Raw genomic sequence first — 24,611 nt, forward strand, 5'->3', positions numbered from 1 at the left:
GAAAGCCCTGCATGATTTTGCTGCAGTTATAATATCAGCGTCGTCGTATAATGGTCTAAGCCACTGCCTCCGCTAGTTCGAATCCACAGTGACAACACGCAAAGATGAACAAGGCCGGCGTCATGTAAGGATCTCGACGCCGGTTCTCAGGAACTAATATCTAGGTAGACTTTAGAAACGATCTACGTGGCGCCGTTAAGATTATTACCTGCGTCTTTTATTCAACAGCAGCATCGGCACATTTCTGTCTTCATGTCTAACCCTCGGCGTTGCTATTCCTTTGGGATTATAATACAGTCAGGATGGGTAGTAGTTGACTAGGGATAGGGGTGCGACTATCCGATTATATTTGAAGATACCCCTGCCGTCAGTATATCTTGTATACTCTCTGGTTGATTATCATTGAATCACATTGCGTTGTAACTATATTAGGTACTATCCCGAAGGCTAAGGGCAAGGGGATACGCACAAGTAGAACCAATCTCGTAGGCTTTACCTATTTTTAATAAAGCCAATCGGCATAGAAATAACACGAGGACTTACGTATTATAATTATCCCTCGGATCGGATTGATACTCGCATGATTGAGACTTTGTCTAGTTAATCATTCCTCTCGCACAGTATGCCGGAGCATAAATTAAGCCACTTGTCAGCCTCGATAGCACGCAAGTCTTCTTTCCCTCACGACCCTGCCGCTAACATTAAAGCCTCATGAAAATGGAAATCTTCGGAAATGCCTTGGTTGTTGGTGGAGGTAAGTGCAATTCGGGGATCCTCCGAAGTACCCAACGCGGATACTTGATGATATTGACTGAAGGAATTCCCTTACAGCCAGCGGTATCGGAAGGGCTACCGCCATACTTCTTGCCAAAGACGGCGCCGCTGGAGTAATGGTCGCAGATTTAGCAATCAGCGCGGCAAGGGATGTTGTGGCCGAGTGTCGTGCCGTCGCTACAAACGCTCGTTTCCACGCCGAGGCAGTCGAGGTCGATGTGACCCAAGAGGATTCGGTTCGCCATGCTCTTGGTCAGATGGTTCGGATCTTCGGCCGGATCGACTACTGTGTGAATTGCGCCGGGGTGAGTCTCTCATACGCCACATAGGGCGACGGATTCTGCACCCAGAAACACCTCGGTGGGTGCTTGCTGACCTGCATGCGGTTCAGATCGGAGTTGAGCAGGCAGTTGACATCGCAGACACGTCGTCGGACGCGTTCCGGCGCTTCCTTGACGTCAATGCTACAGGGACCTTCCTAGTGACGCGGGAGGCTTCCATAGTGATGCGTTCTCAGAAACTCCTGCCCGCTTCGCCAACCTCTCCCGGCCGAGGACCAACAAGAGGCTCCATCGTTAACCTTGGTTCGGGATCCTCATTGATTGCCTCACCCGGGATTCTTCCTTATACTACGTCTAAGCATGCAGTGCTTGGTTTGACCAAGAACAGCGGTGAGTCTATCATTCCGAGCCACCGGCTAGTATCGTGAAGATATCGTGCTGACGCGAGTCACCTAAGCTCTTGATAACGCAGCTTACGGAATAAGGGTCAACTGTGTCTGCCCGTCCTGGACAGACACCCCCATGGTGCAGGCTGCCATAAACGGCACGGAGGATCTCGCCAAGTTAATAGCCGCTGCGGTGCCGATTGGTCGGATGGCCTTGCCGGAAGAAGTGGCGGACACCGTTGTGTTCTTGTGTAGTCCTAGATCAAGCTACATGACCGGCAGCAGCCTGGTTGTCGATGGCGGAACGACGCTTACGGCGTTGAGATAGTGCTTACATGTAGGTCTCAGCGGTAGTGATAGGTCAGACCGGGTCAGCCTCTGGGGACGCCCGCGTTACGCATTGAGGCAACACATCGAGGATCTACGATAGCCATGAATACAAGATTGTGTAGGGTCACATTTCGTGTATAGAGGCGGCACACTGCTGCAATACAACCGCCACCATGAAGAGCCAAGTAACAAATGAAAGCCGACATTATGGACCAGCATATCGCCCCAGCGACTTGTGTATTATACGAGGGTGGGATTTATATCTAGTTTGTCTCAAGACGCACAGACCGTCAGATTTTACTTTGTTCCTACAGGTTTATACGATGTAGATTGAAATTACCCGAATATCTAGGCTCTCGACCAGGAGAAGGGGAGTTATTCCCTCATCGATAGAATGCCGAGCAGGCATATAATAGGGATGAGAGATCCTGCGTGTAGAAACATTGAACAATAGCATATTATGAGGGTTGATATATGGATATTCGAACTTGGAAATTTGTAGCTGCATCTAAGGATACGAGTAAATGCTGCTGGAGTAGGGTATGTTACTCTGAATAATCCTGGTGTAGACAATGACTGTACATTCAACCAATTATACGTACTCAATCCCGTTTATTTTTAATTTCGGATTCGTACGCTTGCTTCAGCTTCCCCAGATCAAACATCCCCCACAGCATGGAGTCCTGTAGAGCCGTTGGTTATACGTCCGGAATCGAATAAAGCGGGAGAGCAGAGGGCGTACGTACCCAGACAGTTCGCCAGCCAAAGGTATCGAGGAAACGAATCATGCGAGTGAAGCTTCCATACCAAAACCACGCGCTAGGAGACGCTTTGAGGCTCTCAGCAACAACGTTTGTGGCGTACTGGAAGCGATCCGTAGCACCAGCTGCAAAGTGTATTAGCAAATTTCGGACGGTGGGAATGATGTTGTGGAGTAACCTACCTGGAGTTCGTGTGACGTGCAGTCGGAAATTCTCAGCCAGAGGAGAATAATAAGATCCTAGTCGTTCGACGTTAGCGAGAAACTGAGGGAGTCACCGTTCTAGGGGCAGACCTTCTGGGAGCGCCCTATGCGCGTCGTTCTTCAAGATGTTCGTGCTCACTTCCCCTGAGATGACCTTTCGGAAATATTCGTTAGCTTGTTACGATTTATTTACCGAACAAAAAGATCCTCCAGACTCACCGTGATGACCTTGACACTGATGTTGACACCGTTAGCCATGTAATACTAACGCAGATCCTGTTAGTGGAGGGACTTACTTGAAGGGCGACATCTCTACACGGAGGGTGTTCGACCAGTGATGGAGCGCGGCTTTAGTAGCATTGTACGATGCTAATAGACTACTTAGTGAAGAAACCATTGCCGCGTGCGAGGGCGGAGAGATATTGAGATCAGCTCTTACCTCCGTATAGATATGGTATGACTCCGCCAATAGACCCGATGTTCACGATGGCGCCGGCGGCTTTGATAATCATGCCATGGAAGTGATGCACCATGCGCATGGGCCCAAACACGTTGATATCGAACATCCGTTGCACGGCGACAACGTCGGTATCGATGGCTGTCATGGTGTATGCTATGCCACTAATACCTCGGAGTTATTACCCTCTGCGAGCACGAGGGTAGAATATGGCACGTACGCACAGTTCACGAGAACATCCAAGTATCCTCCCGTCAACTCTTGCACGCTAGCCTTCAATTGTGTGACCGAGGCCTCGACGGTAACGTCGAGAGGGAAGAAGGTAATGCCAGCCTTGGTCAGATGGTCGCTCGCCTCTGTGGGCAGTACCGTAGCTATGGCATGGACGCCGCGGCGTGTGTACTCGGTGACCAGTGCCTCGCCAATCCCGCCTTGGCCGCATCTATTCTGCCGTTAGCAAACGCGCGGGGAGGGGTGGAGGTGTACCAGTCACACACCCAGTGACGAGAGCATATTTGTGACTGCGAGCCATATCGACATACGCAACCCAGAAGCAAAATCGAATGTCGAGTATTAAAGTCGGTAATTTCGAGATGTCCAGGTCCTCAGAAAGGAGAGCATGAAGTAGTAGTAAATGGCAGAAGCCGCGTCATACGGCGAGTTAATGGCGCATAAGCACGTTTCCGTCTTCGATACATGGATATCCTCGGGATATTGGTTAAGCCATGATTACTCTGCTAGGAAGTTATTTCACTGAGCAGGTTCAAGTCTTGTCTACATGTCTGTGTTAATAGCATAACCAGAGCAGGGGAAAAGTCGGGAACGGGGAGGGAAAAAGAGGGAGTTGGGGGGGGGGTTCGGGAGCATAGCTTTCTGTTGGCGATACGCTCGATTTCGATCACACCCTATATGCTGCGGCTTACGAGCATTCCAATGATGGAGTGGTGTGTGATAAGCACACAAGAGCATTATGAACGCTGCAAGCCCCCGCGTTTCATGTTTACGAAAGGTCTTCACATCACCGCAGGTTGCCAACTGTCTATTTCTGTTCACCCCGAGTAGCATAATTCAATACCCGACACCGGTGTGGGGTTCTTGATATGTAGTAAAGCAGAGCCTCACCCCAGTCTTCGGGCGGAAAGGCGTAAGCTTGGGGCGCGGGATACCCCGATTCGGGTGAACGAAGGCGTGTGATAGAGAGTCCCGGCGTCGGAGGTAGTACGCACTCTGTAGTCGTACACGTGTGGGGTTGGTTGTCGCGATATTACGCGGTTCGACTAGACTTGAACCGCGCTGCCCCCGTCCCGATGCTTAGGTGGGCTTATTGTGTGGGGTTATCGTCTCGTCGGGACGGGACTGGGCTGTGACGGGGTGGCTCTGTGCATCCTGGTAGCCCTTGCGGTGATCATACAGGGTAATCGTACATCTGTGCTGACGGGGTATGTTGGCCAATCTTTCCATCTTACGGACAGTCTCAATGCAGCGTTGTGAGCAAATCAAAGACGGGGGGGACAGGGTGGACATGAATTGTCGGGTCGAATATGTTCTGTGATGAACGCAGATACGCATATAAGACAACACGGTGGATTTGCGGCAAGTGTGCTTACAGAATGCATGGAACAAACGGTTGGAACGACGGAATAACTCTGGCCCTCTTACGTCTCCCCGTCTCCGAGGCTCTAAGCGAACGTAAGACAAGCAGGCACTCGTCAGTCTGTCAGTCCAACATAGAGCCGACGTAGAAGCCACCTATCTCATTAACTACACTCTCGGTGCAGTAACGACTTAATGGATTGCTCTCGTTTGTTCACCAAGATCTTGAGCCAGTTAAGCCTGTACTATCCGCAACGCCGGCGCATACGATGTTCAGATCGTCAGGAATGCAGGTCGGGCGGTACGATAATACGTAGAATATGGACCCTTATCGTTAGAGTCGATCGTGGACAACAAAGCGGACGTCATCCCCGTCGCTCAAATAAGGTTCGGCTGCATTCGCAGAAGGAATCAGCCGACGCATAATACGCCATCTAATACGCCTCTCTGAGGAATAACGTATTAATTGGCTAAAAGTTCGTTGTCGTGATCGTTGATGAGGGTGTAAATGGCGGGATGGCTGCCAGTGCTAGTTGGAAAAAGTTATGACACAAGACCTAGGGCTTAATGGATGATGCTAGGACAACAATTACCTACGGCTTGCTACGATTCTGGGATTCGCCGGCTATGACATTCTGCACCGTAGCTTTCAATTAAATTATATGGACATTTCCCCAGCGAACTGCGAGACTATCGAGACGCACTCATATCCTGTATAACCTTAGATGCCCCGGCGAAGTTGAGCTCTTCCATGGTCTCCTCCCACAACTTCTCGCCGAACTCCTTGCCTTCTGCCGTGTACCAAAATTGCGGGTACCTGTTGACGGTCAGCACCTTGGCACTCAAGAGGCTCTGAAATTGTGACGCACGAAGAGGGTACTCACGGTTTGATAGCCCAGTCACTGACGAAACACCCGTGGCTCTCTTTGCCACGAACGAGAGCAGCGTCAAGATATGTAGTGGCTGCCGTGGCTGCCGGCCTGGCGATGAGAAACTGGCCAATCGCTATGATTTTGGTAACCAGCGTCGAGAACTCGCGGAAGAAGGCGGTGCCCCTAGTCGTGCCGGGGTTTGGCATGTTTACGAGGACATCATCGGGGTTGACGAACTCGGCCAGTTTGGTGAGGAAGAAGGTGAGCAGCACCTTAGACCTTCCGTACCAGAGAAACTGGCCGAAGCCTTCGGGGGTGTTGAAGTGCTGGAGCAGAGAACCTCTGGTCTCGACATCCACCCGATAGGCCAAGTCCGACCCGACCACGCAGATCACCGGCGGCCGCGGAGCCCCGGGGATCTTCTTGGCTTTGAGAACGGGCAGGAGGAGGGTGGTCAGAAGTGCGGTCGACAGGTAGTTCACTTGCATCGTAAGCTCGTGCCCCGTAGTGGCAGCAGTTCGATAGGAAATGTTCATCAGTGCGGCATTGAGAATTACGGCGTCAAGGCGCGGCAACGTCGCGCACTCATCCACGAATGCGCGAACAGAGTCGTAGGATTGCATGTCGAGGATCCAGACAGATACGGCGGCAGCGGGAAACTCTTTGCGCAGCTGTGCTGCCGCCGATTCCCCTTTGGACTGCGAGCGGACACCCATGATGAGATGAGAGAGCCCAAGGCTCAGGAGGTGTCGAGATGCCTCGAATCCTATGCCTACATTACTACCCGTGACGACGGCGACCTGATCCGTGAGTCGGATGCCCGGGGGCAACGGCTTCGGTGTGGCGAACTGTCGGAACAGAAAGCCAATAAACGTAGACTCGAACCAAGCTTGGCTCTCGAGCTCGGAGGACATGATGACTAGTCGCGATATCGAACATGCGGCACGACCGCGTCTAATGACTTACCTATCGGAGCAGTGTGCGGGCCTACCACCCTTTTCAATTCTCCTCACTCCAACTGCCCTCCATTTATAAGCACCTGTCTTTCGTTTTGTAATGGAGCCGGACGACCGTTTTTCTTAAAACGGAGCCATTAAAAAACCTAGGTAAATCATTTAATTACGGCGCCCCGCCAAGGGTCTGGACCGTGTAGATCACCTCTTCCCCTCTTTCTAAGCGTAACAAGGTATCAAGTCGGGGGCGTAAGGGAGAGGTTTGGCATAGGTATAGCGACAGAGCGTGCAGTAAAAAGCCGATGTCTACGGTGCACCATTAGTGCGTATCCGACAAAACGATTTTCGCGAATTGAAAATCGACCGAAACGTAAAAATGGGGCCACCTTATTGAGCTACTAAAAAAGTCATCAACTTCAATTATATATTATTAAATCATTTCAAGAGATATAATTAAATGGATTTTATATTTAAATAAACGAATGCTTAATTTATAGGTGTATTTAAGTTATATATTACGTAATATAATATTCAACGAATTGAAAGTAGTTTAAGATAGTTAATGTTATGAAAGTTATCAACTTTTATTATATATCATAGAGTTAATTTAAAAGATATAATGAAAATTATATAATATATAGATAGATGTATGCTTAATTTATAAGTTAATATAAATCATTTCTCATATAGAATAAGGTTTATAAAGAAAAACGTAACTAAAGTAGATTATTATAATAAAACTTACTAACTTTAACCTTATATTTATAGATTAATTTAAGCAATATAATTATATATATTTAGTCTTTTAATAGAAGAATGCTTGATATATAAATAAATATAGAGCATCATTTATATAATATAACGTTTATAAGTAAAAACGTAAATAAAATAAAACTATTTTAATAAAAGTTAAGAATTTTAACATTATATTATAAAGCTAACTAAAGAGATATAATGAAATAAATATAATAATTCAATAAACAGTTCATTAATGTATATATTATTACTTATATAATATAATATTTATAAATAAAGATTTAAATAAAGAAAAGGCTTTTAATAAAGGTTTCTAATTTTAATACTATATTAAAAGGTTAATTTTAATAATGAAATTAAATATATTAAATTTTTCATGTTTAAATAATCTATGTATAAATATATATATCATTTATATAATATATAATGATATATGTACGAATATATATATATATATATATATTTAAAAAGTACGATAATACTATTATTATTTTTATAATATAGTATAATATAATATTAATAAAAAGAATTTCATAAAACTTATAAATATCTATTATAGCTATCTTTAAGATAAGTATTATATAATATATTGATTTAAATGAAAGGCCTTTAGTAAAAATAACAGAAGTAAAAGTTAAATTGATAATTATATATTACATAGTAAATATTAAATTAGAAATATATGAATTTTTATAAAGTAAATATTAATATATATATATATATACATATAAACTATTTCTTTATTTCTTACATTAAATACTAAATTATTTTAATCATATCTCTTTAATTAACTTTATAATATATAATTAAAGCTAATAGCTTTCATTAAACCATTCATCTTTATTAATAGTTTTATCTTTAAATAATAAATTATATAAATAATAACTTATATTCAACCATTAATGAAGCCATCTATTATTTAAATATTAAACAAGGTTTATTATATCTCTTAAGTTAACTTAGAAATATAAGGTTAAAGTCAATGACTTTTATTATAATAATCCAGTTTAATTACGTTTTTCTTTATAAACCTTATATTATATAAATAATAATCTATATCTGTTTATAAGTTAGGTACTTCTCTATCTAAATATTAGATAGTTTTTATTCTATCTTTTAAATTAATCTATCAATATAAGGTTAAAGTTAGTAACTTTTATTATAATAATCTACTTTAGTTACGCTTTTCTTTATAAACCTTATTCCATATAAGGAATAATTTATAATTACTTATAAATTAAGTATTCATCTATTTAAATATTGAAAAATCACAATTATATCTTCTTTATTAACGTTATTATATATTATAAAAGTTAATAACTTTTATAATATCAACTGCTTTTAACTATCTATAATTCTTTAGATATTATATTACGTAACATATAACCTATATACCCCTATATATTAAGCATTCGTTTATTTAAATATAAAAAATTCGTTTAATTATATCTCTTTAATTGATTTAATACTATATAATTAAAGTTGATGACTTTTATGGTAGGTCAATAAGGTAGCCCCACTTTTACGTTTCGGTCGATTTTCAATTCGCGAAAACCGATTTTCGATTTCCGAAAATCGGTTTGTCGGATACGCACTAATGGTGCACCGTAGATGTCACCAAAAATCTGTTTCAGCCCAACGAGTTAAGGCCGAGAATCTTAGTGATCATAAGAGCCCTAAATGCAATAGCAAAAAATGGCGGCTGGAACTCTCCGCCATAAAGAATCAAACCGGATTACTAAGGCCTGCCCGCAGATATCTAAGATCTCTTAGACAAGGTGCTTAGGTTCTGGCACAAATGGCTTATTGCAGATTGGGCATACTGCCCAACGAATGCTACTAATAGTGAAACTGGCTATTCGCGCGCTCTTCCTGCGGGTTCGACGGCACGACCTAAATTCGAACAAGCTTGGTTATTACATTGCATTCGAGCGCACCTCGTCGTCAACATAATGTGCTTTCAACACTAAACTTATCTCCGCTGTCCTGATTTAGGCCCTCCGGGTGGAGAAATGCGAGCGAGCCCGGCCCACAACCGGTCAAGACGACAGCATGACCACCGGCAGGAGCTATTCAGCGATAACATTCCTTCGTATCCTGATAAGGCGAAACTGATTTCGAGGCGGATTCACCCAGACCGAAGGACGTGCGAAAAACCCTTAAATATTAACAGTTGTAGCATATATTTTCTATAATACAGCAAGGCAAGCTTAGCGGTCTGTTAAGGTAGTTTTATCAAGGTCGGAGGAATAAGGGCTTTAGAAGTCCGGTCATCTAATATCATCCCTCTTTAATATCTCCTGTTTAGCAACATCGAGGTCTGATCAAAACGCCCCACCGACTTTTACGATGAGTTTGTTGTCACCGGGGTTTCTTTTATAGGCATTATTTTGAGGTATCTCTTTCTGCGTTGACGGCCCGCGGGACATCTATATCTGGTAGGCTGTTTTCAGCCTGTCCATTGCGACGGTAAGCCTCTCGGGCTCCACGGCAAAGGAGACGCGAACCCAGCCTTTGAAATCGGGGGGCATATGATAGTCAGCGGCCGAGAACAAGAGGACGCCGGTCTTTTGATAGAAGGCCACCGCCGGGGCCTTGATGTACTGAGCACCTAGGTAGCCTATAACCTGGCCTACCGACATCGCTTATAGTACATACCTGTATATGGATATGTGCGCACAGGTATACTATTTGCTGTAACTGACAGCAGACCGGTGGCTTCGATGACCTGAAAGCAGTTCGGCGGTTCTGTTAGATTCTCCGTTTCGGAGGCCGAGAACCTGAGAATCACGGCCATCACAGCCCCTCTAAAGAACGAGAACGCCATGGTCACTGTACCTCACACTGAGCTGCTCCCTCCCGCGATCCGTATAAGCCCAATTAGAGTCTCGTCGCCGAGATATAGTATGGGCTAGAACGATCGTGGTGTTCTCTGTCGGTAAGGAAGGGAGGTGGTCTGGACGTTTTGTTTTTCAGCTGCCTTTCTTCTCAACAGGGGATGGAACTTTGGGGGCAAGGTGGGAGGATTTCACCTCGGTACCGTGCTTGGGAGATTTGTTGTAGGTACAGTATATGTGTAGCGTATCAGTCCTAAGCAAGTTCTCCACCGTGCCGATCTGGGGCCGTTAAATTCTAGATGCTCTATAGTCTTCCCCAATTATCATTCCCGCAGCGCTCTATGTATTATATACGAAACTACGTAGCAGTACAGTTCCGGCTGAGTTTCCGAATCATGCCCAAAAATAGGACCGGTGTAAATCAGATCCCGAAGCTCTCTTCTAAGCGCAATTCTCTATCACTCCCTTTCTAGGCTCTGCTTAGGCAAGATATATCCCTCGCTCGTATTGGATGTCGCCGCACCTGTCTTTGGGTTTCCCCGAGTCACGTGGTTTCGTCGTCGACTGTCATCATCGGGCAGCTTCTGGGACGGCGGGATGTCTGACGGCTGATGGGAGTGAGATCTTACCGATCGGAGTCTCAATATCGACGAGTCCAAGGTCTGCTTGACGAGTCTGGTAGCTAGTCCCACAAGCGGGTTCAGCGCGGGTATGCTTCTAATAATAATCGCGATGTTTCTCTCCATTCCGGACCACATAAGACCCAGGACGATGCTGAACGACATATCGGGCCCGGGGGCGGCAGGGATATGAAGCTGAGGGCCTGTCTCAACGATTCGTGTCATAGCAAACACTCCGGTCCTGTCCAGTAGTCAGTCCGCCAACCCGCCGGGATACCGCGGAGCTACACTCACAATGTGCCCAGATCTACCAAACCAAAGACGAGAACCTTGGTTCCATTCCGAAGTTGCAACTTGTGTAAGAAGAAGAGAAGTGAGGATGCCAGGGAAAAGGTCAGAGAAGGAAGAAAAGGCTAAGAGCAAGTTAGACCACGTGGATACTAGCGGCTACGGGCGGCTTTGCGAAGTTAGACGACTCAGCTCCTTGAAGAAGAGGAAATGCAAGTCTGGTATTCATGGTCCAGCATGTACCCGGGGTTAGAAGATCCCACGATTTTTCAGTCAGGTTGCACGCAACATAGAAGGTGATGATAACAACGGTGTTGACAACAAGGACCGAGATGCCTACGGTCCATAGCAAGACTCGGTGGAGGCGGTTCCCCGAGCCACGAAGCACTCGTATGTACGACACGACGATGGACAGCTTCGCAAAGCTCAAAGCATTTACGCAGAAGACTTGCGCGAGAAGACTGTAATATTGCTGATTTACCGCTTGTTCGTAAGTGAGGTACGTATGCCGGCCGAGACCATGATCCGTAGCCACGAAATCGATGATGGTGGCGAGAAGAGCCTGGACCTGCGAGGGCCGTGAGCCTTTACAGGGGACCACCAAGAATCCTGGACGGGGAGCACCCACCAATGCGAACACCATCAGGTAGTCGTCTCATCCTCTTTGAGTGTACTTCCAATGTGTGAAGCATCGAAGCGCGATCACGATAGCGGCACATATAAACGTCACTGTTGTGCCCACTTCCAGTTTCCAGCCGATATCGATGTCTCCATCAGGGGGAGGTTGAGGCCTTGCCGACATGGTAGAGCAGGAGACAGGCGCGGCAAGAAGTGGTCTTAGGAAGGGTAGACACTCACTGTGTGATGGCCGATTCAGTCGGAGAATCGCGTATCAGGATGCTAAGTCTCGGGGCTCCCATATTGAACGTGATGGCTTCGTATGGCCTCCTGCCTATTAATAATCACAGATCACACAGGGCTCAGAGAGGCGTTTTGCAGCTGAAAGAATTTCGGGGGAGAGGGGGGAGGGGGAGGGAGAATCTGGTTGCCATCGTCGAAGCCTCCTACCACTTCCTGCCGGTGGCGGACACTTCTCGCTGGGGCCCTACTAATACGTCTGAGACTGTGCTGTACCACTCACTCTCGCTTGGGTGCCGTTGGACAGAAAGCAGAAGGCGAGTGGCTTCAGCCATAGAGTTGTTTATTTCACGCATACTACGCGGGCGCACGGAGGCAGTGTCCAGATGTGGTGAGAAGCACGGATGAGGTCTATTACACGATTTCCTTGCTGCAATACAAGGCTGGCTTTGCGCCGCACCAGCACTGTATGCTTCTATTCTTATCATGATGAGAGGTAGGTAGGTAGGTAGGTAGCTTGCGCGCTGCCGCGAGGGGAGGGGGAGGGGGGAGGCGGTTCGGAGCACAAACTCCCCCCCCTTCCCATACCGCAGGATTCCCTCGTCGCATAAACTCTTCGTTTTCTTCCTGTTGTGGGTTCTCCAAACTGCCACGAGGGCGTCGCATTGGAAGTAAGGGGGATAAATACGAAGTTAAGTGCGAGCCTTATGTGGCGTGCTACACCATACGGGATTGAAAGAGAAGTCGGCCCGTCTGCCCCTACATTTTGGCGGAAACGGTGAGGTGGGACATGATTTTGGCACGTATCTCCTCCATAAGGCTTCTGTGTACCCAACACCCCGAGCCTGCCGACGTGTTGTTAGACAGTGTCGTGCCACAGCACTCGTACAGGTTCCCGTTCTCCAGCTGTCGGTAATCGGCGGGCTACTTTTTTTGAGAGAGAGAGAGAATATCACTTGGTAGCAAAAGCAAAGCTAAGGCTACTCTTAATGATAAGAACCTATGGAGCATTATGGCATTAAGCTCAGATACCCTTCCACGGGCGACCCCTTCACGGATGGCATGCCTGAGAAGGCCAGAGTTGTGCTTGTTCCCTTCAGGAAAATAACGATTGTTCGCTGAATTTATGTTGCCGCGGAACTGGTGTGCACTGCACAAGCTATAGAAAAGGGGTACTGCTCAGATGCTAACTTGGTGTGCCGACGCGGATACCCTCAGAGCTTTTCACCGAGTCAGTGGGAACTTTCAACCTTGCTGATGAGGTCTTCCAGCTGCTCAGCGACAAAAGGCGGGTTGTCCTTCTGGACAAAGTGCCCACACTTGGGTGCGATCAGCGGCCCCTTCGCCCTGTCCGGGTCGGTAAGACCGCAGAGCCCCTCGTTGTACTTCTCCCACATACTGTTTCTTCTTAGCGGAGCGAGCAATAGAGCAAGGGACAGGCGTTAACTTACGGTTGAGTATACATCGCGGCCATGCCTAAAGGAACCTTCAGCATAGCCGACTCCTCCTGGGAGAATTGTTCGAGCTCTTGACCCACGACGGTCACCCAAGGGCCTTTACCCGAAGTCTTCGATCCCTTCAGCTTGGGCTTAGATGGGTCGGGGAGGATGTTTCTGATCTCCCGCCGATCGAAGCCTTCGTTGTTTTTGGCGTCCGACGCAAATATCGTTGTCATCTTTGCGTAGGCGGCTTCGTACACACCGAGCGGGGTGTCCGGGGGTGCCATCTTCTCCAGATCGGAGGAAGGATCCTTCGGATTGGGCCAGATCTGGGCGTAGTCGGTGTTTCCCGGGTTGGAGTCGAGGAAGAGGATTCCTTCGACAATGGTAGGATATCTAGCTCAGACGCGAGCCGTTAGCAGCAACGCTAGCAATGTGGTATATAGGCTCGATGTCAGCGATCACCTGTCCGCATATCTTCGCGCCACGTGGGCTCCTATGCTGTTGTTAACGAAGACAATGCGGGAGCAGCGGTCTGGAGACAGAGTTTGAATCAACTCGTGAAGATCGTCGGTGACATCGTCTAGCGTGTGCGCGTAGCCGGGATCCTTGTTCGGCCAGCTTTCGCGCGGGTCTCTTGCCGAAGCGCCCTGGCCGTAGCGGTCGTACGTAAGTATCCACGGCTTCGGGGAGAGACTCGACTGCTGAACGAGGTCGATGGTCGGCTTCCAAACGCCCTGAGCGAGGCCGAGGCCGTTCAGACAGACGACAAGGAGACTGCTGGCGGCATCGCCTGGGAAGATCTCGTACGCCACTGGGGCGTCTGTCTTGGAAGGGAGGGCCACGGTAGGCATATTGTATCAGACAGATAGATGCCTTGAATAGGCCACGAAACGGGACTCGCTGTTGTTGCTGGTGGTTCTTCCGCTGATGATGAAAGGGAAGAAAATATGCCAAGGGAGTCCATTTTACCTTGAAAAAAAAAGCAGCTCCAGATGGTGGATTGCTCGGTATTAGCAGATCGTATCTCGGGACACTGTGATAGACACTGTGATAGGCGCGGAGTATAGAGCTAATGAGCCGCGACTACTCAGACCGGTTGGTAGCATAACGAAACTGACCGACTGCGCCGAAGCCAATTGAGCCTGACACTAATATGAATGTTTATTACTCTGTGGTCGCTTGATAGGGGTGCTGCCGCCCTGTGATTCAAGTTGTGACGCTGTGACGCGCTATGCTGTGACGGCCGCGTCGGCCGGCCAGGTAGCCGTCGTGGTTTGGCATCCCCCACCTCGCCGCCCTTCCGTCCTTTGCCGACAACTAGGCAGATAGCCAGCGCTACCCATTCTGCCTCTCGAGTTGTGTAATTCGACGTATCCCCCTCTCAGCATGGCCACTTATCAAAGGCATCCCAACCTATGGTTGGCTGAGATGCGAGGCTCCGTGTGGGGGGCGGAATCCGGCAAAGGGGCGACTCCTCAAGAGCGAAGAGCGAGGTGGTCGTGGACAGACAACCTGGCTACGGGTGAGACTCGCAGCAGGTATGGTCGGGTTACCTGACACCTCCGGCTGTCGAGACAGGCGGAATACTGCAGCTCCAAATCGCGAGACAGCGGGGGCCGGCACAGGATGTAGCACCACAATCCCGCTCGGGTAAGAAAAACAGGATTGCGGGAAGTTCGGCCGGTATCACACGGGGATGGAACCCTGCGCCAACAGTCAGGTTATAAGGGTCAGGAGGACAATATCGGGCATTAAGGCTATTACCTCGGCGACCTACTAAGGAAAGTCCTAAATAAGCTTCGGATAGCTTCGGTAGTAAGGTATAAAGGTATTAAGGTATAAAGGTACCTCTAAAATATATTAAAACGAAAAGAGAACGACGGATTAGGGAAAGGATAAGAACCTAAGAAACCTCCTATAAAATTATTAATTAAATTAAACCTATTTTAAGTATATCCCCTTATTATAAATAATTTTATATTACTCTTACCCTTATAACTTTATTATAAGTTAATAATAAGGAAAGCCTACGCCTAAGCCGGTATCGTACGCCTAAGCCGCTAACCCGGTACTATCGCTACTAAATTAACCTCGATCCTTTACTAAAGAACTTAAACCGTAGGCGTTCCCGCTCCCGCGAACTATTACCCTAAGACTAACGTCGGTTTTTATAGCGAAAGTAGCCTAGATAATAACTACGATTAACGAATTAAAAGCCGTAATAATAAAGTTAAAGGCTAAGGACGCCGAGCGATAGCGAAACTCTCCGGCGTCCTAGCTAGAACTAATCCCCGAACCGACCGATAAATTCCTCGTCGTATACTAACCCTAAGAATACGAAGTAATTATAACGGATATCCCGGAGATTATAAACTCGGGGGTAGTTATACGTAATCCTCCGTAGTAAATCGTAAATTTATATAAGTAAATAAAATAAGTATATTAAAGCCTAGCGATACTAGCTAACTAAGTCGATATAAAATACCGATAAAATACGATCCTAAAGAAATAATACGAATAACTACGGTAGCTTTATTAAACCGCTACGGGTATATAAGCTACCGGTATCCGAACTACGAAGATATAAATCCATAAGTTCTAGAAGTAAGTCGTAGAATAAAGTACCTACTTCGCTTAGAACGTATAAGAAACCGTAACTAAGTTTACCCGATAAAATAAAGTACGAACGGCCGTTATAAACTAACTTCGAAACGCCGCGTTATAAAACTAACGAGCCTTAACCTAGTTACGCGAAAAATATAATAAATTAATAACGGACGTTAGCTCCTAAGCTACGTAAAAGGATAAATAAATTAACGAGATCCTTAGTAAGAAATACCTTACTCCCGGGGCTATAAAGGAAAAAACCTAGCTAATTAAAGACGACCTTAAAGCTTACGCGGCTAATTTAATTAAGAAATACTAATAACGACGACTAAGTAATAAGCTAACGGATATTAAATCCATTATCGCCGGAACTAACTAGAGGATAAGGATACCTATTCCCGCGCCGGGTACCCGTATTACGATAACGTCTACCGGGAAATACTTTAATAATAAGGCTAGAATAAAGGAAATCATTTCCGACGGCGTACTTTAAAACGCCGCGGCTAAACGTATCGCCGCGCGTATAAAAGCCCGTTTCTAAAATACCGCGATAGGCGCCTTTATATTAAGAGAAGCCGGGTAAGGACTACCGTAACTACTATAGACCCCGCGGAACGCCTTAGGGAACCTAAGGAATTCCGATAATTCGAATAGCTTAAAATCTAAGGACCCGTAAAGGCCGCGACGCTTATTCGTCGCCCCTAAGGAACCTTAAGAGTCTCTCGACCCGGCCGAAAAACGTATAATCCGGACCTAGACTAAAGCTATAAATAATCGACGAAATATTACGATAATTATTAACCTAGTATACCTTATTAAGCCTACGGCTTATAACGGTAAAAACTTAGCTAAGTTCCGACCATAATAAATTAAGGTTAAATCCTACCTCGAAACTTACGAAGAAAGTTTTACCCGGGATATCTAAAAGATTAACTAAATAAAATCGATACTTACCGAAAAGGCCTAGCTTTAGCATTAATAACGAATAACCTAGGTAAAAAGGTTAATAGTCGTCGATATTTAGGTAGGATATTCCTAAGTATTTTAAAAGCGGTTTAAAGATCCCGCCGAACGATATCGTAACTCTAAGAAGATATAAGAACTTAAGTACTAAGGAAACGTCTCCTAATACCTTACCGAGCTTATAGATCTTAACGACGTCGTTTAATAATCCGGAACTACCTTTTAAAACTATATCGCCCGTACTTTACCCGATAAAATAATAAAACTAGTTTATTTATAACTAGATAATATTCCCGAAAGCGACGAAGCCTTCCTTAAAGTAATTAAGAAAGCCGGCTAAATTTACGAAAACATAATAGCTAACCTAGGAATTTCGAGAAAAGGAGGGTCTACTTCGTAAAAGGAGCATATAAAAGCGGATTAGTAACTACGGTAACCCGTAAAAGAAACTCGCTCCCGCTTAAGCTAACCGGTAAACGAACGTAAAGGTAAAAATAATAAGAAACCCGTACCGGCTAAGAACTTACGATAAATAAGTAATAAAAAGGCTTTAGCCGGGATTAATTAAACCGCTATCGACTAACGAAAGAAGGATAAAAAGACCTACTAAAGGTATAAAAGGAATAATTACTAAACCCTAGCTTATTTCGTAAAAAAGGACTTAGAAAAACGGAACTTACTTACGCTACTTAAAAAGGTCTTATCGGGAAAAAGAGGAAGGGAGAAGCCCGAACTACTACCTAATAAAAGGGCTAAGATCGATACTACCATACGATAGGAGGAAACTCTTCCCCGTATTATAAAGCTATCCGATTCCGATAAAGAGCGGGATTTTTAAACGCCCCCCGCAAGCGTTAACGGAAGAAAAGGGCGATAAAAATAACGTAAAGATTACGGCTACTAAACGGCCCGGAACGCTAGAAATAACGGAAATAATACTAATAGTAAAGAAACTACGAGTCCCTTAGCGTAACCTAAACGAGCTAAGGTTAGATAAACGGCCTATCCATACGATATAAATAAAATACTAAGGAAAGGAATACCCCTTACAAGTCCTACTAAATACCGGTAGCGAGGTACCCTTAATTAATACGGCTAAGGTTAAGTAGCTACGCCTTCTTATTAACTAACGCTCGAAACTAAGAACCCTAATAAGATTCGACGGCTCCGAAATCTCGTTAAAAAGGCTTTAATATACGAATAAAATAAAGCTCCGTAACTACGAATATATCTACCCCGTCGCTTGGAAAGTTAGTAAATTAAACGAAGAAGTCGACGCTATCCTACCCTAGTAATAAATAAAGGAATACCCTCCCTAGGGCTTATTTACGAAGGAACGATTATATTTTAACTTACCTAAATACCGGAACTACCGCCCCCGGCCGATCCGTATAGGAACTACGCGAGAAAAGGACGCTTTAGCGTAAGTACCCGAGTAATTCCGCGACTTCGTTCCTATTATAATTAAAGAAGCGGGGTAACGGTTCCCCGATCGGTAATTATAGGACTACGCTATCGAACTTCGTCTAAGGACTACTCCCCCGTAAGGACCCTTATATGTTATAAGTAGACGATAATTAAACGCCTTAAAACCATAACTCGACGAAATAATAGTTATAAGGAAAATCCGGAAATCTAAGGCCCCCTATAGCGTATTTATAATATTTATAAATAAGAAGAACCCGGGCGCCTTAAAACCGGTAGCTAACTACCGGGGGTTAAATAAAATTATAATACCTATCCGATACCCGATTCCGTTAATTAACGAATTATAAAACCTATTTTAAACGGCGTAATAATTTACTAAGATTAATTTAAAGTTTAGCTTTTATATAGTACGAATTAAGAAGGGCGACGAATAAAAAACCGCCTTTAAAACGTAATATAAGCTATACGAATATACGGTTATACCTATAGGGTTAATTAACGCCCTAGCTACCTTCCAAGTTATAATAAACCATATCTTCTACGACCTCTTAAACGTAGGAATTATTACTTATTTAAATAACGTTTTAATCTACGCCGATACGCTAGAAGAATATAATAAACTAATTAAAGAAGTCCTAAAACGGCTCATAAAAAACCATTTAGCGGTAGCCCTAAAGAAATATATCTAACGAACGTAAGACGTTAAGTTCTTAGGATATAATATAAGCCCTAAAGGTATTACTATATCTAAGAATAAAATAGAAGCTATCCTTAACTAGCGTACCCTAGCTATACTTAAAAACTCCTAAAGCTTTATCGGGTTCGCTAACTTCTACCGTAAATTCATACGTAACTTTTTAAGCATAACTAGGCTAATTATTAGCGCTAATAAAAGGAACCGCAAGCTATAGAAATAGGAAATCGAAATAGAAAAGGCCTTTTAGGAACTAAAAGAAACCTTTATAAAAGCCCCGGTACTTATATATTTCGATCCTAATTAAGTCCCGATCGTTAAAGCTAACGCTTCGGACTTCGTTATTTCGGCCGTTCTTTCGTAAAAAGACGAAAAAAAAAGACTAAAACCCGTAGCCTTTTTCTTTAAACGACTTACCCTAGCGGAAATAAATTACGAAATATATAATAAGGAATTACTAATAATCGTCGACGCATTCGAAAAGTAGCGATACTATCTCGAAAGTACTTAGCATTAAATAAAAGTATACTTAAACTACTAGAACCTAACGTACTTTACTACGGTAAAAGTACTAAATCGACGATAAGCCCGCTAAGCTTAATAGCTCTTCTCGTATTACTTTATAATATATTACCGCCTAGGAAAGTAAAATAAGAAGGCCGATATTTTATTTAAATTACTATAATATCGCCTTAAAAAAGGAAGAGCTAAGGACTAGCCGATAGCGACGGTCCTATAAGAAAAGCATTTTTTAAAATATTCGGGCTTACTTACGGTAATACTCTCTAGCGTACGACTAAGTAATATCCTAATACCCGCTTAAACCCTAGAGTTCGTTAAATAGGTTAAAACGGTAGCTACGTAAGACCTAGAGTATTAAGCCTAGTTAATTAAATTACTCGGTAAGGAGATAAAGCTCTAAGAAGGCCTTCTCTACCGACGGAACCGCCTCTAAATACCTAAGGACCTATAATAAGAAGTAACTAAATTAAAATACGATACTAAAGTAGCGGGATATATAAGTATAAATAAAACTATAGAACTTATTACTCGAAACTTTTAATAGCCTAACCTAGAAGTAATAGTTAGGGAATTCGTTAGGGGATATCGCGAGTACTAATAAAATAAGGTACCCCGATATACCCCGTTCGGATTACTATAGCCTATAAAACTATATTATCGACCATAATAAATAATCGCGATAGACTTTATTACGGACTTACCGATATTTAACGGCTACGATTTTATATAGGTTATTATAGATCCCTTTACTAAGATAACGTACTTTATTCCGTTAAAGAAAGACGGTAAAAAAGCGAAGGACTTAATACCTATCTTTATTCGTAATTACTAACGGCTATATAGGATCCCCTTAGATATTATTTCCGACCGAGACTTACGGTTTACCTCCTATATATAAAAGGATATTCTAAAGCTCCTAGAAATTAAGCCTAGAATAAGTACCGCCTTTTATCCTTAAATAAATAAGTAAACGAAAAGATTTAATTAAATCCTAGAAATATACTTACGCGCCTTCGTAAATTACGAAATAAGCGACTAGGAAAGCCTACTCCCTACTACCGAATTTACTTATAATAATATTACTTCGATAGCTACTAGTATATTATCCTTCTACGTTAACTACGAATAATACCTAGTAGTATATAATCTCCTATTAGGTATTCCTAAGAACCTAGGAAATAACCTTTATACTTATTAAATAACTAGGATATATAACGAAGCTAAGTAATATTTAGAAAAAGTACGGTAGCGGATAAAAGGATAGGTAGATAAATACCGAAAGAAAGAACCCCCTCTAAAAGTCGGATAGCTTATTATACTAAACGCCCGTAACATTAAAACCAAGCGCCTTATAAAGAAGATAAATAAAAAGATACTCGGTTCCTTTAAGATCTAAAAGATCGTCTCCCTTACCGCCGTAACTCTAATACTCCCGAAAGACTAACGTATTTATAATACCTTCTACGTATCCCTTATCGAACCTTACCGCGCTAGTAATTAAGAATTACCTAATCCTAACTAAGTCCTACGGAAAGTAGCCCCGATTAAGGTAGAAAATTACGAAGTAAATAAGGTACTAAATTCCGCTAGGACCGGAAAAGTTATTAAATATTTAATAAAGTAATAAGGATAGCCGGCTAAGCGCTACTAAACCTAGGAGCCGTAAAAATACTTTACTACCGAAAAAGCAAGAGAAGCTATTAAGTTATTCCATTAATAAAACCTTAATAAGCCCGCTAACTAACGAACCTAGGTACCTAACTAACGCTTAAAGACGAGCTTTTTTAATAAGGAAAGATATTATTATACGGGGATAGAATCCTACGCTAATAGTTAGGTCATAAAGGTTAAAAGGATAATATCAAGCATCAAGGCTATTACCTCGGCGACCTACTAAGGAAAGTCCTAAATAAGCTTCGGATAACTTCGGTAGTAAGGTATAAAGGTACTAAGGTATAAAGGTACCTCTAAGATATATTAAAACGAAAAGAGGACGACGGACTAGGGGAAGGACAAGGACCTAAGAGACCCCCTATAGAATTATTAATTAAATTAAACCTATTCTAAGCATATCCCCTTGTCACAGCCGGTAATGACCCCTTCGTTGTCCTAGAAGGCTGCGAGAGAGGCACTTACGCATGGAGTGTTACGGTTCATAGCATTGGTGACCTTCTAACAAAAGTGACGAGGGGCTGTACCTAGGTATGCCATGCTTACCGTACTGTGTATCGTACGAGGTGCGTTGAATCTAGGCCTATTAGTTAGCTAGTTCTTTAGAACTTCATCACGGCTTGCGAAATGTAATTGATCTCTGGCATGAGCATCGAGCATCGTGTTGTTGAGTATCGTGGTTCTAGAAACCACCCCGTTTCCGATGCTGGGAGAAGTTGTGAGTGCACAGCCAGAATGGCATACGCCGCCGCCTCGGTGCGGACAGCGTCTGCCGCCTGCGCTTCTGGATGAGATCGCGGCCCAAGATCCGGGGCGGGTGCTCTATTCGATCGCGAAGACGGATAATATGCAAGATGGCTTTCAAGATATAACCTACAAGACGATTGCAAATGCAGTCAATCGCTGTGCTCGCTGGCCCCAACAAACGCTCGGGACTGATAAGTCACGGGTCTTCTGTTACTTGGGACCTCTGGATCTACGATACGTCGTTCTCGTCATGGCTGCTCCCAAGGCGGGGCACACGGTAGGCCATCTTCCCGAGCATCAAGATTCCCCCCTGGCTGACGGTGAAGATACAGGGCCTTCTTCACCTCCCACCGGAACAGTCTCGAAGCTCACATATCATTGGTCAAACGGACCAGTTGTTCTGCCCTACTCCTCTCCGAAAAACCGCTTCCTGTTGCTCGGCACATTTTGGAAGACTGGCCGATGGAACAGGTCACGACCCCGGATTTGGACTTTTTTCTTGGCGAAGAGCTAGTAGAAGTCGTTCCGTTTCCCAAGACCTTCGAAGAAGTCAGAAATGAGCCGTTCTACATTCTTCATACGTCCGGGTCCACCGGCATCCCGAAGCCTGTGCCTATAACATACGGGTCGTATGGTGGTATGGATTCCCAGCTTCTGTTGCCGTCGCTCGGCCACAAACCGACGTTTTTGAGCTACGTCCGAGGGAAAAGGGTGTTCTTCGCTCTTCCGGTGTTCCACGCCGCCAGTCTCAACTGGACGATAGGACTCGCCTTGTTCGCCGGAGTGATATGCGTGCTGCCCCCTCCCATGCCGCTCACCGCTCATCTGGCCAGCCAAATTTTCCAGTATTCCCAATCCTACGGCGCCGTTATGGCACCCTCTCTTGTCGTCGACTGCTACAACAATGACACCTATTGCGTGAGGATGCTTCAGAGCCTGAAGTTCATCGTATATGGAGGCGGCATGTTGCCAGAGGAGGTCGGCGATGTCCTCTGCCATAGGATCAGACTGATGACTCTGATGGGATCTTGCGAGACGGCGTTGCTTCCTCATCAGATGCTTGACGACCCTCGGGACTGGGAGTACATTTCTCTGAGCCCATGTCTCGGTCATATATTCCGAAACGATCGCGACCGGTTGGGCAATCTAACCATCGTGAGACAGAGGAAGTACGAATCGCACCAAGGTGTCTTCTCGACGTTCCCGCAGAAGGAAGAGCATGCTATGGGCGATTTGTTCGAGCCTCATCCCCTCAAACCAGGGCTGTGGCGCTTCCGCGGAAGGGCAGACGATATCATCTCTTTCACCACGGCGGAGAAGCTAAATCCCTCCACGATGGAGAGTATCATTCAGGCGAACCCGCGTGTCAAGTCGGCAGTCATTGGAGGTCAAGGCCAGTTCCAGGCGTCCCTCCTCCTCGAACCACGTGAGTATCCGAGGAACGCCGCAGAAGAGCAGACTTTCCTCGACCAGGTGTGGCCAAGCATTGTTCAGGCCAACCGCGACTGTCCCGCCCACGGCCGAATCATGAGGGGTTTCGTGATGCTGACAGACCCGGCGAAGCCTCTCCCCCGCGCGAGTAAGGATACCGTGCAACGCCATGCGGTTTTCAAGCTGTACGTGGCGGAGTGGGGGTCCCTATACGAGCGCCAGGCTCGGTTGAATCCGACTTCGAAGGGGCCTATGGTGCCTTCGTCAGCCCCCCCGGGAAAGCCTCACGGCAACCCTGGCGAAGCAGATGACGGTTCCGTCTTGTCTGATAAGATGGCCTCCGCAATTGGGGCTATCGTTGAGCGGAAAATTTCGGCAGCTCTCGACCGGTTTGCATCTGCACTGCTGGCAGCCGCCAGTCAGCTCTATTCTATGAGCTCTTCGGTCTCCGACTCTGCTCCACAGGAAACACGGTCTCCGGCAGGGGGAGTAGCCTGTTCAGAGGGAATTACCAATGGCGTCGTCAGTGCTCCAAGTACGTTGAGCGCTCATGCCGCCCCCCGTGACCACGATTCCAAGAAGCGAGCTAGTGGACGACTGCGCCAGATAATCTACGATACACTCGCTGAGAATGTTGAGGTTGACGACCTTGAGGATGGTACCGATCTGATTGAATTTAGGCTTGATAGCCTTCAAATCGTCTCCCTCCTGAATGCGATCAACGCGTTCATTGTTAGGTCCGAGCAGCCAGTGGACCTCGTTCAGATCGAAGCCATCTACTCGAACCCTACCGTCGCGAAGTTGGTAGCAGCAGTTGTTGAGTAATGAAGGTTTCGGCAATAATCTCACCACAGTGGGTATTCATTCAATGAAACCGGCATACCTTTATCCAGTTGTAAATCCCGAATACTTGCAGCGTGCGCCTATGAGACTTACCACCAGGATAAATTAGCCGCACTTCCTTGTATGCCTCTCCCGCCGGGTTCATTATAACCGCTCCCTTGCTCAACTTCCAGATCTTTAAACACCCAAGACAAACAATAAGTGTACAGGCAACCTACCTTTAAATCATACAGCTTAGCCACCGAGGCGAGTCTGTTTGCCTCACCTTGCCAGCGTAGTAGGGAATACTCCGCT

General features: G+C 45.2%; 7 protein-coding genes across 7 annotated transcripts; 2 read left to right on the forward strand and 5 right to left on the reverse strand.

Annotated features, from left to right (window-relative positions):
* Positions 1 to 458: 458 nt before the first annotated feature.
* On the forward strand, positions 459 to 1,954 carry GGS23DRAFT_590597 (uncharacterized protein). Its single transcript, XM_051517703.1, has 4 exons — positions 459 to 754; positions 832 to 1,079; positions 1,166 to 1,445; positions 1,513 to 1,954. Exons 1-4 carry the CDS (start codon positions 712 to 714, stop codon positions 1,767 to 1,769), a joined length of 828 nt encoding a protein of 275 aa, XP_051367056.1. The 5' UTR covers positions 459 to 711; the 3' UTR covers positions 1,770 to 1,954.
* A 419-nt stretch (positions 1,955 to 2,373) lies between these two features.
* On the reverse strand, positions 2,374 to 4,380 carry GGS23DRAFT_619741 (NAD(P)-binding protein; the record flags this gene model as incomplete). The annotated part of the gene is made up of 9 exons (XM_051521038.1): positions 3,690 to 4,380; positions 3,413 to 3,634; positions 3,175 to 3,356; positions 3,032 to 3,104; positions 2,955 to 2,970; positions 2,826 to 2,889; positions 2,715 to 2,771; positions 2,518 to 2,657; positions 2,374 to 2,454 (listed from the first exon to the last, which is right to left on the reverse strand). Exons 1-9 carry the CDS (start codon positions 3,722 to 3,724, stop codon positions 2,374 to 2,376), a joined length of 870 nt encoding a protein of 289 aa, XP_051367057.1. The 5' UTR covers positions 3,725 to 4,380.
* Positions 4,381 to 5,344: 964 nt separating this feature from the next.
* On the reverse strand, positions 5,345 to 6,703 carry GGS23DRAFT_590603 (putative short-chain dehydrogenase/reductase family protein). Its single transcript, XM_051517704.1, has 2 exons — positions 5,670 to 6,703; positions 5,345 to 5,602 (listed from the first exon to the last, which is right to left on the reverse strand). Exons 1-2 carry the CDS (start codon positions 6,569 to 6,571, stop codon positions 5,476 to 5,478), a joined length of 1,029 nt encoding a protein of 342 aa, XP_051367058.1. The 5' UTR covers positions 6,572 to 6,703; the 3' UTR covers positions 5,345 to 5,475.
* A 3,077-nt stretch (positions 6,704 to 9,780) lies between these two features.
* Positions 9,781 to 10,168, reverse strand: GGS23DRAFT_590606 (uncharacterized protein). The gene has a single exon (XM_051517705.1). It carries the CDS (start codon positions 10,006 to 10,008, stop codon positions 9,796 to 9,798), a length of 213 nt encoding a protein of 70 aa, XP_051367059.1. The 5' UTR covers positions 10,009 to 10,168; the 3' UTR covers positions 9,781 to 9,795.
* A 493-nt stretch (positions 10,169 to 10,661) lies between these two features.
* On the reverse strand, positions 10,662 to 12,031 carry GGS23DRAFT_619745 (uncharacterized protein; the record flags this gene model as incomplete). The annotated part of the gene is made up of 5 exons (XM_051521039.1): positions 10,662 to 11,064; positions 11,118 to 11,176; positions 11,275 to 11,679; positions 11,854 to 11,902; positions 11,970 to 12,031. The coding sequence occupies 5 exons, from the start codon at positions 12,029 to 12,031 to the stop codon at positions 10,662 to 10,664; spliced, it is 978 nt and encodes a 325-aa protein (XP_051367060.1).
* A 1,035-nt stretch (positions 12,032 to 13,066) lies between these two features.
* On the reverse strand, positions 13,067 to 14,451 carry GGS23DRAFT_474640 (Alpha/beta hydrolase fold-1). Its single transcript, XM_051514252.1, has 3 exons — positions 13,874 to 14,451; positions 13,421 to 13,804; positions 13,067 to 13,367 (listed from the first exon to the last, which is right to left on the reverse strand). The coding sequence occupies exons 1-3, from the start codon at positions 14,260 to 14,262 to the stop codon at positions 13,202 to 13,204; spliced, it is 939 nt and encodes a 312-aa protein (XP_051367061.1). The 5' UTR covers positions 14,263 to 14,451; the 3' UTR covers positions 13,067 to 13,201.
* Positions 14,452 to 22,167: 7,716 nt separating this feature from the next.
* Positions 22,168 to 24,507, forward strand: GGS23DRAFT_590612 (acetyl-CoA synthetase-like protein). Its single transcript, XM_051517706.1, has 2 exons — positions 22,168 to 22,320; positions 22,376 to 24,507. The coding sequence occupies exons 1-2, from the start codon at positions 22,187 to 22,189 to the stop codon at positions 24,297 to 24,299; spliced, it is 2,058 nt and encodes a 685-aa protein (XP_051367062.1). The 5' UTR covers positions 22,168 to 22,186; the 3' UTR covers positions 24,300 to 24,507.
* The last annotated feature ends 104 nt before the right edge of the window (positions 24,508 to 24,611 follow it).

Source organism: Durotheca rogersii (genome assembly GCF_024521655.1).
Source record: "Durotheca rogersii strain YMJ 92031201 chromosome Unknown GGS23scaffold_65, whole genome shotgun sequence".
Lineage (NCBI taxonomy): Eukaryota > Fungi > Ascomycota > Sordariomycetes > Xylariales > Xylariaceae > Durotheca > Durotheca rogersii.

Coding starts and splice junctions, on each gene's coding strand:
- GGS23DRAFT_590597 (XM_051517703.1), top strand. CDS start 712: ATGAAAATGGAAATCTTCGGAAATGCCTTGGTTGTTGGTGGAG. Junction 1,080..1,165: donor ACTGTGTGAATTGCGCCGGG/GTGAGTCTCTCA, acceptor CATGCGGTTCAG/ATCGGAGTTGAGCAGGCAGT. Junction 1,446..1,512: donor TGGTTTGACCAAGAACAGCG/GTGAGTCTATCA, acceptor GAGTCACCTAAG/CTCTTGATAACGCAGCTTAC.
- GGS23DRAFT_590603 (XM_051517704.1), bottom strand. CDS start 6,571: ATGTCCTCCGAGCTCGAGAGCCAAGCTTGGTTCGAGTCTACGTTTATT. Junction 5,603..5,669: donor AGTGACTGGGCTATCAAACC/GTGAGTACCCTC, acceptor GACCGTCAACAG/GTACCCGCAATTTTGGTACA.
- GGS23DRAFT_590606 (XM_051517705.1), bottom strand. CDS start 10,008: ATGTCGGTAGGCCAGGTTATAGGCTACCTAGGTGCTCAGTACATCAAG.
- GGS23DRAFT_474640 (XM_051514252.1), bottom strand. CDS start 14,262: ATGCCTACCGTGGCCCTCCCTTCCAAGACAGACGCCCCAGTGGCGTAC. Junction 13,805..13,873: donor GCGCGAAGATATGCGGACAG/GTGATCGCTGAC, acceptor CGTCTGAGCTAG/ATATCCTACCATTGTCGAAG. Junction 13,368..13,420: donor GCCGCGATGTATACTCAACC/GTAAGTTAACGC, acceptor AAGAAGAAACAG/TATGTGGGAGAAGTACAACG.
- GGS23DRAFT_590612 (XM_051517706.1), top strand. CDS start 22,187: ATGCAGTCAATCGCTGTGCTCGCTGGCCCCAACAAACGCTCGGGACTG. Junction 22,321..22,375: donor CTCCCAAGGCGGGGCACACG/GTAGGCCATCTT, acceptor GTGAAGATACAG/GGCCTTCTTCACCTCCCACC.